Source organism: Salvia hispanica, chromosome 3, assembly GCF_029641045.1.
Source record: "Salvia hispanica isolate PSC_SH4W2 chromosome 3, Shi_PSC_v1, whole genome shotgun sequence".
In the NCBI taxonomy this organism is placed as follows: domain Eukaryota; kingdom Viridiplantae; phylum Streptophyta; class Magnoliopsida; order Lamiales; family Lamiaceae; genus Salvia; species Salvia hispanica.
The window spans coordinates 8,590,686-8,605,829 of NC_142694.1; the positions used below are offsets into that span (position 1 = coordinate 8,590,686).

The following is a 15,144-nucleotide window of genomic DNA, read 5'->3' on the forward strand; positions in this document are numbered from 1 at the left end:
ATTCGAGTTTCACGTTGTTCACGTGCAATAACCTGCAAATCATACGTGCGAACTATACTTGGAAAAACGGCTAGATGTGATGGACTCGATCTATAAGGTGTGCATTTGGTGAGGTTTCAACTCATGGCCTTTTATCTCATTAAATTTTGGTACTTTAGTTAAGATGGATTACTAATTGACGCTGATTTGCACAGGGTCAGTTATAGTAGTTTGTTATGCTTAATTTTGTGTTTTGTTCACTTGATGAATGTCGACATAATATTGTCACACACGTATATATACCTAATACTACTAATTAATAATGCAAGTCTACCTTTTTCTTCTGTGTAGAGGAAAAAATTCTTTTTCTGAATCACTTAGAAACATATTTATAAAGAAGTATATATGGACAAAGGCCGAGAAATGCAGAAATTGGAACAGGCATGTCACATGTGGTTATGAAACTAACATGGAAGATTAGGTGTATAAAAACTGATTAATGTTTATATAAGGATCCAATTTCATGCATGCCCTCTTATCCTATTTATTTCCAAGAAATATACATGACTGTGGTGATGAATGGTCATGTTAATGTGTGCATGCTGATGCTGCATACTAAATACTATGATTGTCATTTCTACAATAATATTCAAAAGCATCTAAAGAAAACTTTTCTCCCATATCTATTAGTAGTAGTATTAATAAGTGATGTATATCAACTAATTTGTCGTAAGTACGGAGTACACTATATAGTATGAAATCACGAAATCAATCATCACAAAATGCAGGTTTAATTATATTTTTGTCATAATAAGTAGGAGTATATAGTATGAAATCACGCCTCTCTGCAAAGGGTTTAGGGCGAGCATTTGGTGCCTTAGGAGCTTGGAGGTCTGATTTTATAGCTAAGGTTGGGATTTGCTCCATTTTGTCTGTTGAACTTTGGTTAATATTCTATGAGCTTCAGTTCTGGGTAAGGAGTTGTGATTTTGGAAACTAGCTAGAGGCAAAGAGTGATAGGTATAATTAATGTAAGGGTTTTTATGATTCTGGAGCAGTGTGATGTCTCTATTAGTTTGCAATCCATATGCATAAGCTATGTGGTTCATTCCAAGATTTTGACTAATAGTGATTCATCAAGCATGTGCATAGAGAAAACAATTTTTCTGCAGTTTTTTGTTGCATTTTGCTTATAATATTCATAGAGGTGTTCATGTTTTTAAAGCTAATTGGGTCTCAGACTCTCAGTAGCTAGATGCTTCATGATAGAATTAAGTGTTTCTTATATTTGTTAATTGCTTTGTAATAATATATTGACTGTAGTTGTTGTTCATAACAAAAAATGATTATAGATACTTCAAACTATGATCTGAATTGTTGGAAAATGTCAACAGATGGCAAAATAATTGCAACAAAAAATGTCAACACAGTGTCAACGGTTGATGCTGTGTTGACATTTTGTTCACATCAAAATCTTGAAATTTTACACTATGTTGATATTGTGTTGAAACTGTGTTAATACTCTATTGAGGAGTTTGTACGGTATATAGAGTTTGCATTTTATCACTACCTTGTTACCTTTATATAAATAGATATATACTTCTACTTCTAACCAATTTTTTAACTAATATTTTGTCTAAAATGGGAATGGAATTATGGAACGATTGCTTAATTATTGCTAGGACGGTAGGACCTATCGCATCTCAGCACTCGCTTGTCCAATATAATCATAATCTAAAGATTAATTAGTAAATTGTTCTAGCAGTTGCTCTATTTAATATCCAGTATAGAATTCGTGTAAAAGAATAATTATGAACGCGCGTATCATTTGTTTATAGTTGAGACGAAAAAAATAGTAAAAGATCTACTTTTCGGGTGATCATTAATTTCTCATGGGTCCATTTTTACAGTTTAATCATTTAGAATTATAAATGACACACATATTGTACTAATTAAAAAAGGTAAAGTATAAGGTTTGAAGTTGAATTATCAATCCTAGCTCATAGATGTAAAGATAAAGAAACAATAAATATTTAAGAACGAAAAGAATTAATTTGAATATAGTGAAGCAAAATCTTTGAATATCATTTGGGGGGGAAATGAGTGATTTACATTAAAAGGGGACCCCTACCATATATGATGACCATGAACACATGTTTTTATAGAAGAAGGGCCTACAAAAATTAAAGTGCAATTTTCTTGAAAATATGTAGACGGATTAAATTAAATAATGGATGTCACAATTTGGGGTTGGATGGTAGGCTAGTGGAGGGGGACTATGGTTTAATTTGGGGTAGGGTTGGTGAAGATGATTGATGAGTGATTATTCACGGGAGAAGATTATGTTTCTGCATCAAAATATGCTTTGTCTCTTTTACTTTCTCTCTCATTCATAAAGTGTTCCACGCGTGGTATAAATAAATATTCAAATGTCTTCAAAGGGTTTTTGGATTTTACAAAATTATAGTACTATATGTTGCGAGTCCAATGGTGTAGGTGCAATTTAGAGCAACAATTGAGAGCAAGTTGAGAATGCTGAAAATTAATTTGGAAAAATACTTTAATATGTGAGGAAAGCAGTGCCGGGCACTAATACGTACACCTTTTTAGTTAAATTGAAATAATTGGAATTATACAAAATTACACTTCTTTAATTGTTAAGATAGATATCAAAATTACCCACTCTTTATAACTACTACACACTCTATTCCCTTAATAAACTGAAATTATACAGTAAATTAAATTGTCGAAATGGGCCGTCAGCTGAGATGAAGCACAAAAAAATAGGAGTAGATTAAAGGTGAGTATATAATTTGTCATGTATAGAATTTTGACTGGATTGAGCCCAACTGTCTATAAATAGAAGGCCCAATAGATGAAAAAGCCCATCTCAACCAAATATAGAAGAAAAATCAGAACACTAATATTGTGGATAAGGGGTGGAAGTGGATATAAAATCGAAATAAATCGAAGGATTTCCAAAATCTATTTAGTTTTGAATTAAATTTGTACTTTCGAAATCTAATGACAAACTATACATAGTAACATAGTTGTATACAAGAATTCTACAAGAGAATCTTGATGTTAATTGTTAAGAGTAAGATATTGCGTGTCATTTTACATGATGCATTTTGATGGAGTATTATTTTTTAGGGAAGTAATGGTCATAAAATTAAGTTGGTATCTAACTAGATTATTTCTTAAATAACCCAATCTGGGTATATACAGTAATTTTCTATGCACAACTTTTCGAAAAATTACCAAGTCTAACATAATTAGGCTATGTATTAGATAGCCAAGTTCTAAAGGTAGGTAATGTGGTAGAGATGTGTCTCAAAACATAGGCCAGCCCTATTAAATAAACAAGGGATAGAAAGCGAAAATAATCCCTATATATGAACACCTCATTAATATCTTGAGTTTTTTATACTTGATTTTACAAATATAGTGAGTCTATCATATCATTTTCAAATACTATACAAAAACTTGGATTTATTTGGTGCGGACCAAAAATAAAGACATTGAAATATGATAAACACCAAAATAAATAAATATAAGTAAGTAATTTAAGGGACAGATATCAATTGTAGTAGTACTAAGCTTGCACTCAACGATAGGGGATTGGACCTATATTGAATTGGCATGATCATGACATTTCGACAATTACTTATATATATATCTTTAAATAATATAATAGTCATATTATATTATTGGCATATTAATTCAATAAATGTAATTATACATTTTGTGTGTGAGTGTATATGTGTGCGTCATAAAATGCATAATGAATCCTCATAAATTCTTATAATTAAATTTGACAATCGTCATTTTTAATTATAAGATAACCACATTGTTATTTGGAATATTGTTAAATCTATATGGAATAATTGTCCCTTGTATTAATTCATTACGTACGACAATTGCTTATATAACTTTCATTTTTAATCATAAGAACTATTAACATTTTATATAATTGTCACATTTTATAATAATGGAAATTACAATTTTTTGTCACTAAAATTTGGATGGTTGTATATCAAATATGGAGTAGCATATAGAGGAGGCGTCGTCTTCAATGAGCCGTCACCATTTTTCCAATAATAAAATGAATTAGTAAAAGCTTCGAGTATAATGTTTCACACATTTATATGGTCAAAAATGAATCTATTTATCATAGCTCACTCTCTCTCTCTCTCAAATTTTTTTCCATCAATGCAATCCAAATTCATCAGCACCACTCACCACAAAAGTCCAAATTCTTATTTTCAAGATATTTTTGTCCAATTATAAACTTCAATAGAGTTAGCATAATGCTCTATTTTGCTATGACTATGATCATTCTAAAAGGTGTCTTAAATTTACTAATTAATGTTGCATCTCATCTAAAAATAGGCATTCAAGTGCTCATTTATTTACTAAGTACTGATAAACAGCAGATAGTAGCGTAGTCGTAGAAATCAAGAGTAAATAAATAAATCAAAATAGAAATATACTATTGTTTGAAAAACTCTAAATACAAACTTGGATTTATAAGAAATTTGTAAAATGAGAGATGGATATAATTTGTATGTTTGAGAGCCCACAAAACAAGAGTGTCACGAGTTTGAAACCACACGCGATTTATGGCGGCTATTTATTCTCACTCCACGCCACATAAAACGTTCTTCTAATTCAATCTGCATGAATCCATAATTAATTGCTATTTTCAAACAAAAATGGCAACTAACTATGCATTGGCTCTCTCAACCCCAAAGCCATTCTTCACTTGTCTCAAGCAATCACCATTTCAGTGTGGATTTCCTGCAATCAATCAGTCCCAACTTCCCACCTCTTGTGATGCAAAACATGCCATTTTTTCAAATTTCAGCAGCAGAAACCTCGTGCAAAACTTGTGCAGCAGCCGGAGGCTTCCCGATTTCAAGCTCCGGTCAGCAGCTGCCCCGGATAGCCGAGACGAGGCAGCCAAGGCCGACAAATTGGTCAGGACAGTGCAGCTCGCAGCCATGTTTGGTGTCTGGTACTTGTTGAATATATATTTCAACATCTTTAATAAACAGGTCAGGTCCTCTTTAATTTTTTGTAATACTATTATTTAACTATGTGAATTGTATTGATGTTTTTTGGGGGGATTCAGGTGTTGAAGGTTTACCACTATCCGGCAACATTAACGGCCTTTCAGTTCGGATGTGGGACAGTTATGATACTTGTGATGTGGGGTTTGAATCTTTACCCCAAACCTAAAATCACCAAGTCTCAGGTTAATTTAGTTATAAAATTTACTTCAAAATCAATTATGGTGTTTCTCACGTTTTATGAAGTGTTTCAATAGTACTACTAACTAACATGAGTTAATTTATAAATTTTGGTGCAGTTCTTGCAAATACTTCTGCTTGCGGTTGGGCACACCATAGGAAACCTTTTAACAAACATCAGTTTGGGGAAAGTGGCAGTTTCATTCACACACACCATCAAGGCAATGGAGCCCTTCTTCACAGTCTTGCTCTCTGCCATTTTCTTTGGTGAGGTATGATTTGTAGATTTCATCTTCAAGGGCTTTAGGATATCCTCAATTTTCAATCTATTTTTATCACTTATAACCAAGATTTTGAATTTTAGATCATTCATGATTTTATAAGTATTTCATCAAGTTTTATTGAGTTTTGAGTGTGATAAGACAGAGGCCATCTCTATGGGTAGTTTCTTCTCTTGTTCCCATCGTTGGTGGTGTGGCGTTGGCATCGTGCACTGAAGTCTCCTTCAACTGGTATGAATATATACCATTCTCAGATCATTTCCTCGCGTCCTTGTTTCACAACAAATCTCTGCGAACAGGATAGGTTTTGGCACTGCCATGGCTTCGAATCTCACCAACCAGACGCGTAACGTGTTCAGCAAAAAGTTGATGCGCAAGAACGATGTACGTACTAGTACACTACTGTATACCGTGCTATAATGTATAAATGAAGGTTGGATAAGTGAGAAATTCTCTTGGTCTGGAATTGACAGGAAAGCTTGGATAACATCAATCTTTTCTCCATCATAACAATCATATCATTCTTATTTCTTGCACCGGCTGCCATTTTCTTGGAAGGTGTCAAGTTCAGCCCTTCATACTTGCAATATGCTGTAAGTAACAAACTGGAATAGCTCAGTTTAAATAATTTCTATGATACTATTGATTTATCTACTTCTGATTTAGGCAAGTGAAGGTTTGAATGTGAAGGAGTTGTGTGTAAGAGCTCTTCTATCTGGTTTGTGCTTCCATACTTACCAGCAGGTAAGAAAGTTACCAAAATTACGATAGTCATGGATTCCGTATCCCAAATAGATGAAAAGGTAACATGTTGAGAAGACTGATGAGTTTGCTATGGCCAGGTTTCCTACATGATACTAGGCATGGTGAATCCGGTAACACATGCTGTCGGAAACAGTGTGAAGAGAGTGGTGGTGATTGTGTCGTCAGTCATATTCTTCCAAACACCTGTCTCACCCGTAAATTCATTAGGTATCTATCGCACTCGTATTTCCCATCTAACTTTTCCTAGATCATTTCACATTTTGACATGTGTTTACAACTCAGGAACTGCTTTGGCTCTTGCCGGAGTCTTCTTGTATTCCAGAGCAAAGAAGATGAAGCCGAAAGCTGCTTAAACTGAAGATGATATTGGTATGATAGATTTGAGATGGATGAACAAGAGCACGAATAAACTGCAAGAATTGGTTGCAGGCTCAATTTTTGCCGGAATAACATGCATTCCAGCTAGGCTTCTTACTCCTTTAAGAAGAACACAATCCAAATAGATATGTAGAGGCTCTCTTATCATTTACTCATGTACATAATGCATACAGAACATAATATCAGTAATAAAATACCATCAATATATCATGTGGAACAAACATGCAAGTTGTGCTTAAACATGTCTAGACAAGTTTATGGGGGTTGTGTGGGTTTGACTTACAAAAGATGAGTTAATCTTAAAGAATAGACTAAGTTCATAGTAACTTGAGGCCAAAATTATATAGGCTTTGATATCATCTGATTATATGTAGGTTCAAACTTGACTGAACGTAAAGCAAAACAAAACGAAGATCAATGGAACTCTGCAAATTATGTTAAAAGAAACACCATAACTATAATAATTTATACTTTCACTTATGTGGTCTCAAATGTTAAAGTTTAAACATATACCACTATATTAGGTTTCTGAAATTTGCAGATTGCAAAATCTTGACTTAAAATACTCTGGGTTTATGCACCACACTTTTTGCTACAGTTGGATGACTCAGCATATGATCCAATATGTTTCTGGCAGACTAACATGAGGTAGCATATAAAAGGAAACTATCAGTGAGACTCTTACAGAATAAACATGGATCAAGCATTTAGGTTAAATCACATGAATAAAAACTGTGAAGGATAGCTATTAAATTACTCATATGAAGTTCCATATACCCAAGAGAAGAAAGAAGGTTATGTAAATTGGATAAGAGAACTTTGTGTATATGAGTCAATTTATCAGAGAAAAACTTGAAGCATCCCAGCATTGCTATATTAATAAAATGATGTTGGGAAATTAATAACCACATTTCAATTGCATTTGTATTTGCACCTAAAATAAGCGTGGAGAGCCTATTTCAACTATGGTCTAAGGATATTTACATCTAAATTATGCAGCTTCTGTAATCAGAGAAAAAGGGCGAATATACATTAAACTCAAAATAACTCCTTGTTCCAATGTGATTAATATTGATTGGCTCATGTTCATTTGCTCGCTGCATTCACTACAAGGGGAAAACAAATTGTAGCATCTCCCAAAATAATGCATAAAGTGTAGAACCATCTAATTGCTGCCCTATTTTTACATCTAGACTGCCCTATTGCTGCCCATAATACACTTGATTAAATCTAATATACGAAAATAATCATAAAACAGAGACGACTCTTTACCCTCCAGACCATCTCGGCTGACTCTGTTGCATCCTGCCAGATTGTTGCAGGGGCTTCCACCGACCACCAGATCGAAACCGCCGATGCTACTAATGATCTGTTCAGCTCTGGGGGCGTCAAACAATTGCATGTCGTCAAAATCAATCAGGCTACCTGTCTGATTGGTCTGCTCCCACCAGCTTCTTACTATGTCTCTATTCGCTTTTGATTTCTCGATGGAGACAACATTGTTCAATTTGATGCCAAGTCGGTGCAATGCCACTTCCGCTCCACCGATGCCAGAGAAGAGGGATAGCATGTTGATGCCCTGAGGATACATATCCTTGAGCACAGATGATAAGCCACAGTATCGACCTATGTTGGAAACACAGATCAATGCATCCAAAAATCAAGGATCAACAATCAAGAATCAAATATCAACAATTGACAATCAAGGATAATATCGATTATAAAAATTGAACTAAAATACAAAGAGTTAAACACTACTTACCTGAAAGGAATTTCCAAGAGACTTATATCTGTCTGTTCTACTAATCCCACCACCCCTCGTGTGGTTCTTTGGGAAGCCCAAGAGCATTTCTACTTCATCAGGCTCTAGAGGGGCAGCTTTGTTCCTTCCCACCCAAACCAAGTTCCACTTTCTGCACTGCTCCATAACATAGCGTTGGACAGCCTCTGGTGGGTCATCATCACCTTCATGCCTCTCCAGCACAGTGCGGATCCTCTCAGTCAGTTTAGCACTCGCTATAGCAGTCTGGATGCAGTTCAGCTTGTCTCTTGGGTCCCAAGTGGGCCACCACCTTTTTGATAAGGGAAAAGCCTGCTGGATGGTAAGGGGTGGGAGAGGTATGAGGGGAAACCTATTCTCAATCGGCAGATTATGAATATAGCCTCTCTTTCTTGCACAAGCCGAGAAGAACTTTGAGTCGACAAACTCTGGCTCAATGTCATAGAGGAACCTTGAGATGGTTTGCCAGACCCCCTTTGGTGTAAGGGCAACATTCTCATAGTAGAAGTATGGGGGGCCTCTTGATTCTTCTGGCAAGGAACGATGCACCCGCTCTGGTGGCTGCATGGAAGGAACACCATATCCTATCATTGGATTAGGCAGCTGTATCGACTCCTCCATGACCTTCTTCTTCATCTCAGAGAGTTTCCTTTTCTTGCTCTTGCTACTCCCATTAAGAATATGCCTTGCCTGTTAGAAGTGTTAGACAGTGGTCAATAACAGGTTGCTAAAGTCTAATGGATAATGAGGACAAGGAGCAAAAATAAAGACAGCTCAATCAAGATGGGTTTAAACAGTAAACATATGAGAAAGTTGACCTTGAGACCGTCTTCAGGCAAGTAGCAGTCTTGTTCTCTAGCCATTTGAGCAACACATATAAACTCGATCAAACCATCAACTGAGGTTTCTGGCCCTGAACAGTGGCAGCAAGTAAGTACTAGTCTAAGATCAAGCATGTCTTTGAGAATTTAAGAACAACTAAGGATTACCATGGTCCATGGATATTTTTCCTGTAACATAGGGACAGTGATGCAATAATGAGGCTAAAAAAACATTCATGAATTAAAAAGGAAAATATCACTTATTGTCCCTATGTTGGCCCCAGATATGCCCCAACGTAAGCATAACTTTAAAAGAGTACGCAACATTTCTAAATTAGCATTTGTATCGCGAAAAAAAATATTTCGCTGGAATTCATGTGTCATTTTGAGGTGTCCATGTTATGGACGTGGAGTTGTTTTAACAAAAAATAATGTGTTATTTGAAATAAAATCAAGATTGAGGAAAAGGGCTGTGGCCGGATACAAGCACAGTATCTAACAAACACTATTAACCACATAATCCATAAAGTTCAAGCAATGGTGAGAATATCAGAATGAAACACACATTTTCTCACTTATAATTCATGGGAACATGTAACAATTACCATCCCACATTAAACCACGCAAGCAATTTCGACTTCATAAGAAAATGACCCCAGTGGTGGTGATACTATCGTGAGACAAGGTAAAAGTTACATGTTCAAATTTGTATACCACCAGTCCACCACAATCAAAGGAAAAATATTCAGAAAATTTTAAGTAAGTTCCAAAAAGGTTGTTCAGAAAAAAATGAAATGGAAATGAATTTACATCACAGATCGTGCCCCAAAATAGAGAAACAATAGTTAGCACATTTGTGTACGCACCAGATCTTTCCAGAGCAATTTCCGCATCTTCCAGAGCGTATCCCATGTTTGCTAAGGCAAGCAATTTTGTCTCTTTCTCTGACAACGATCCAGATTCTGCCAAAGACAACAACATCTTGTGCTTCTCTGATTTATAATCACCATTATCCTTCAAGCAGTCCTACATGCCATGGCAAGAGTAAAAAACACACTAAAATCATCTCAAATGCTAATTACTAAATGTCAATGATTGTAACTGCATGCAGAGTATATACATGCCTTTGCATGGAGACCTTAATGATGAAGTAACTGTCAAAACAATACCCTAGAAATTATATAACATGAGTAAAATCATGAATAACTGAAGACCATGTGTATTTTCAAGATTTTAGTAAATAGAACACATATCATCTCCAGTCTCACTGGTTCATGTTCTGTCAGATCACCTGAACTTTCCTTAAATGACTTCCTGTCCTTTTGACTAGTATATTTATTATTTAACATGATACCTTTCTTCTTAGAGAATGGTATTCCCAAAATTCTACCATTTTCTCTAAGAAGAAAGATATCCAGTTAAATAATAGGATTAAATAAACTAACCAAAAAGACAGGAAATCGTTTAAGGAAATTTCAGATGCTATAAAGTGAGGTCCATATGTAAAATAAGTCTTCCAAACAAAACCGGCTAAACAATATAGACCAATGCCAGCATAAGGTCTTTGATTTTGCACGTGAATTTACGATATTCCAGGAGAAACTAACTTAAGAATGCATTCTGGCCAAAGGTAGCCATGCAATGCAACAGACCTAAATAACAAATGCACTTAAGAGTTGCTCGAAAAGTTTATTCATGCATACACCTGAAAGCATAAGGACAGAAAGTGAGGTATAAAAGGACTAGTACAGCTTCACATACTTCTGCTTCATCTTCGGACCAGCTGTCCATATCTGAAAGATCATATGGAAAGATCTCATTGTAATCAGAAGAACATGGATCAGAATTTGTGCTCAGCTGTTGTGGTGGAGACTCTTCAAGTGTCTGAAAAAAACCAATTATACATAACCAAGGAATTACAGAGGATTAAAAATTCATGCAACATGTTAGTAGTATATAACTATATATACACATCACTCACCGAGAATGTTAAGATCCAATTGAGTATAGAATCTGGATCTTCTTCTCCTGCACAACAGGCAATTAAAAGAATTAAACAGCGACAGTTACTTCAAACAAATTTTAGTCATTTTATAAAATAGTCTGTACCATTTTCATCAATGGCTTTTAAGACCAATTTCTCTGAAAACCCCATTCCTACAAATTGACCGATCAACTTGGAACGGGTGGCATTTGATGAGCTTGCCTTCAAAAACAAGAAGTTAAATCATCAATCATAGTATATGAGAAGGCATTCATGCAGCTAAGGTAAGACTCTTTATTCTTGCACATTTAATACAATGCAGACTATAAATAATAGTGAGTCGGCGTTTAATACGGGAATGCAGCTTTACCTCCTCATTGCCAACAATAGTTTCAGTACGAGTTGGCTGTGGTGATGTACCTGCTTCCAAGTGAGTTTCTGACTCCTCATCAGAAGAAGTCCAATCAACATCAGAACTATCTCCTCCAGATACATTTGCATCCTGAACATAAACATCAGGGACATAGAATGCAATGTAGTAAACTAAGTCAAACAGCTCATAAAAGCGATTAGTATCTCATGCAGTCATGCTAATGACATAATGAAAATTATGAAATCTCCAAGTTATCCATAGAATATAAAAGAAAATGGAGAAAAAGGTACCATGATCCCCAAATTTTGTGAACAAAGCTCTCAACCTGTTCAATATAGTACTATCATTTAATTGAAGTAAGCACATCAATTTTAACAAAGTATTGAATCTTATACTATATTCAAATAGGCACCTACAAGACAAAATCAGCCCACAATGTCAACTATAAACAGCTAATTGGAAATCCCTAAGAGAACCTATTTGATTATATACAAAAAGTTACTACTACACAATAAAAAAAATGAACAAAAGCAAAACTAGCACATTGCACCAAAGTTCAATTGAACACCTTCCAGTGACACCACTGATTAGAAATTAACCCAATTCAACAACCTCACCCTTTGCATGGTCGCAATTCCGCTACATACTCATTCATAATGCGCCTAAAACAAATTGGAAAAAAGAAAAACGAGTGAAACTTGAATGTAATTGAGACGGGAGCTCACCGAACCACTTCACTCCCAAACGCCCAACACTAACTCTTCACTCCTTTTCTTGAAACAAAATCCGAATGACATAAATTCTTCTGTACAGTAAATTCAAAACGCAATCAGATCAACTCAAAACGAATGTAACGAATGAAACAATTAGTAAAAGAGAACAAGACCCGAAATGATTCGCCTAATTGAACAGAAGCACGAACCTGTAAAATCGAAACTGAGAGAATACAATGAGAGAATTTGGGGGAGGAGTAAAATCAAAATCAGAAGATGAAAAAAAAAAGAGAGATTCCTCCCACCACACTACTTCATGAAATTAGGAGTAATTTTACGTACATATAATTTTGAACCCACGCGCCAAGTGCAAGGCAAAAAACATGTAAATTGAAGTTAATTATGAAAAGATTTCATATATTATGATCATTGTTTTGATTATTTAGTTGGACGAGTGATCAACTTTATTTCGTTTTTGGAAAAAAGACAACGAAATACATTAGTTGACCACTTCAAAAATGTAGGTGTGGCAGTGGGAAGGGAGAGAATAAGATGAATTCTATACACTCAGGTGTGGGCAAATGTTTTTCTTGAAACTGATGATGCTTAATAAAAGTGATTGATATTTTATTTATTTTTTAAAGTATTTATTAACTTTGACAATATATCACTGTCAAAGTTACATCTATGCATATCATATCTGTACAGCATAATATAGCCTTCTGTTATATTAGCTGTACAGCACCACGTTCACTTTTATGAATAGCGTGAACTTCAAATTTAGTCCTTAAGAAAAATATTTTATACATTTTAGATTTTTTATTTTAGTCTACATGCAAATTAAAATGTGACATCTTCTATTTAATAGAAATTATTTACACATAATTTTATATTCATAATAAAAAACCAATTATAAAATGAACTACGATAAAAATAAATTGTATGCACTACAGAAATACATAATGAACTACGACAATTAACGTTGCATTACATATAATTAACATTGTGCAACAAAAACCGCAACATATTAACATCGGGTAAAAGTAAAAGATCAATATTGGCACAACAAAAAACTCACTAAATATGCTTACTAATTTTGAATCCCACCTGTTCAATTCATCATTTTTTTAATCTACAATTTCTATATTTATTCAATTACAAATTAAAATAAATGATTATATTTAAAAATTTAATCAGTTTAAAAATTACATAATTTAATCACGGTAAATAACGTAATTTTAATTCGTAAATCTTCACAATTAGAAATAAAATAAACTTCATAATCGAAATCATTTAACAGAAGTTGGTCTTTTTTTCTTGCTTTTCGGCGTTTACTTCCGAAATTAAATTTTACTGTTACTTTAATTTATTATATAAAAAAAAAAACTGTTTTCTATCACAAAAACATGAGAATCATTTTCAACATGTATAGTGCGAAGATGATTGATGGACACATGCATCTCCTTGATAAATGAATGCAGTTAATTAATTCAAATATTATTTTTAAGTGCAATTAAAGTAGTAACACATTTTAGTATGTTTGATACGATGTCCTCACATTCCCACATTAATTATTAGTAATTGTTTAAATTTTATCCAATCTTGTAAAGAAGAAAGAACTATTGGTCATGTATAAATATTGAGAAATGAATTGTAACTAATCTATATGTATCCTCTGTTTTTCATCCATTTGGCTCAGTGATGTAGGTATGGTTTTAGTGTAATTATGCCCTATATATATTACAAGTGGTGGGGATGAACCGTTGTATCTGGAAGTTTATTCCAGGCCAAGTGGAAAACACTCTGAATTATTATTTTGGAGTTTGTAACACACATGCACCGAACCTTATAAAGAATTCAAATACAATTTGAAAGCCACATCTGTGAGGTAATCAATAATCAATAATGCAGATATGAATCAAACAAAACATGATTTAAATTACAATGTTGGATTTATGAATTACTAAAATGTAGTATAAAATTTATGATTTGAGAGAAACAAGCATACTAAAACAAGTGAAGCAATCATGGGCGCACCACCGCCTCTCTTCACCCGCGTCCGCCTCGCCACCGCCGCCGACATCCCCCACATACACAGCCTCATCCACCAGCTGGCCGTCTACGAGAACCTCACCCACGAGCTCCAGGCCACCCCAGCGGCCCTCTCCGCCACGCTCTTCCCCGCCGCCGCGCCGCCGCCGTTCGCCTCCTTCACAACGCTCCTCCTCGAGATCTCCACGTCGCCGTTCTCTCCATCCCATGACCCGCACTTCGCGCCCCTCCTCAAGTCCTTCCACCTCCAGCTCCCCGTGGACGACGGAGAGGAGGAGATGCCCACCGTGGCCGGATTCGTGCTGTTTTTTCCAAAGTACTCGACGATTTTGGCGAAGCCAGGATTTTATATTCAGAATATATTTGTGAGGGAATGCTATAGGAGGATGGGGATGGGGACTCTGCTTCTTTCGGCTGTGGCGGCGCGGGCGGCGGAGATGGGCGGGCGGAGGGTGGAGTGGGTGGTGGCGGACTGGAATGTGGACGCCATCGCATTTTATGAGCGGCTTGGGGCGGAGATATTGACCGGGAGGAGTCTATGCAGGCTCACCGGCGAAGCTCTTCATGCTTATGCTTTTTTGTAATTTTGATCATTTTGTAATTTTGGGTAATTCACTCTACAACTTTATTGTTGGAATTTGATGTTACTCAAATCAAGATATAATCTACTTGATTTTTGTTTAATACTACTACATTGCCTATGACATATTTTCTTGATTTCATTTCAAGGAAATATATTGATTGCCCCGTACAAAATTTGGTCAAA

General features: G+C 35.2%; 1 protein-coding gene and 2 pseudogenes across 2 annotated transcripts; 2 read left to right on the top strand and 1 right to left on the bottom strand.

Moving 5' to 3' along the window:
- The first annotated feature begins 4,621 nt into the window (after window positions 1-4,621).
- LOC125211401 (phosphoenolpyruvate/phosphate translocator 2, chloroplastic-like) lies at window positions 4,622-6,895 on the top strand. The gene is made up of 9 exons (XM_048111171.2): window positions 4,622-5,036; window positions 5,114-5,236; window positions 5,351-5,503; window positions 5,658-5,743; window positions 5,812-5,896; window positions 5,986-6,105; window positions 6,179-6,256; window positions 6,355-6,484; window positions 6,560-6,895. The coding sequence occupies exons 1-9, from the start codon at window positions 4,695-4,697 to the stop codon at window positions 6,628-6,630; spliced, it is 1,188 nt and encodes a 395-aa protein (XP_047967128.1). The 5' UTR covers window positions 4,622-4,694; the 3' UTR covers window positions 6,631-6,895.
- A 792-nt stretch (window positions 6,896-7,687) lies between these two features.
- On the bottom strand, window positions 7,688-12,909 carry LOC125210966 (DNA (cytosine-5)-methyltransferase DRM2-like; annotated as a pseudogene). The gene is made up of 11 exons (XR_016137364.1): window positions 12,536-12,909; window positions 12,339-12,418; window positions 11,904-11,938; window positions 11,611-11,742; window positions 11,366-11,462; window positions 11,238-11,284; window positions 11,018-11,140; window positions 10,123-10,282; window positions 9,254-9,348; window positions 8,418-9,125; window positions 7,688-8,281 (listed from the first exon to the last, which is right to left on the bottom strand). The product of XR_016137364.1 is annotated as a DNA (cytosine-5)-methyltransferase DRM2-like (transcript).
- Window positions 12,910-14,223: 1,314 nt separating this feature from the next.
- On the top strand, window positions 14,224-15,067 carry LOC125216026 (GCN5-related N-acetyltransferase 8 pseudogene; annotated as a pseudogene).
- Window positions 15,068-15,144: the final 77 nt, after the last annotated feature.

Excerpts from the sequence above, each read along its gene's own strand:
- LOC125211401 (XM_048111171.2), top strand. The coding sequence starts at position 4,695 with ATGGCAACTAACTATGCATTGGCTCTCTCAACCCCAAAGCCATTCTTC. Across the intron at positions 5,037-5,113 it reads TCAACATCTTTAATAAACAG|GTGTTGAAGGTTTACCACTA; the intron begins GTCAGGTCCTCT and ends GGGGGGATTCAG. Across the intron at positions 5,744-5,811 it reads ACTGAAGTCTCCTTCAACTG|GATAGGTTTTGGCACTGCCA; the intron begins GTATGAATATAT and ends CTCTGCGAACAG.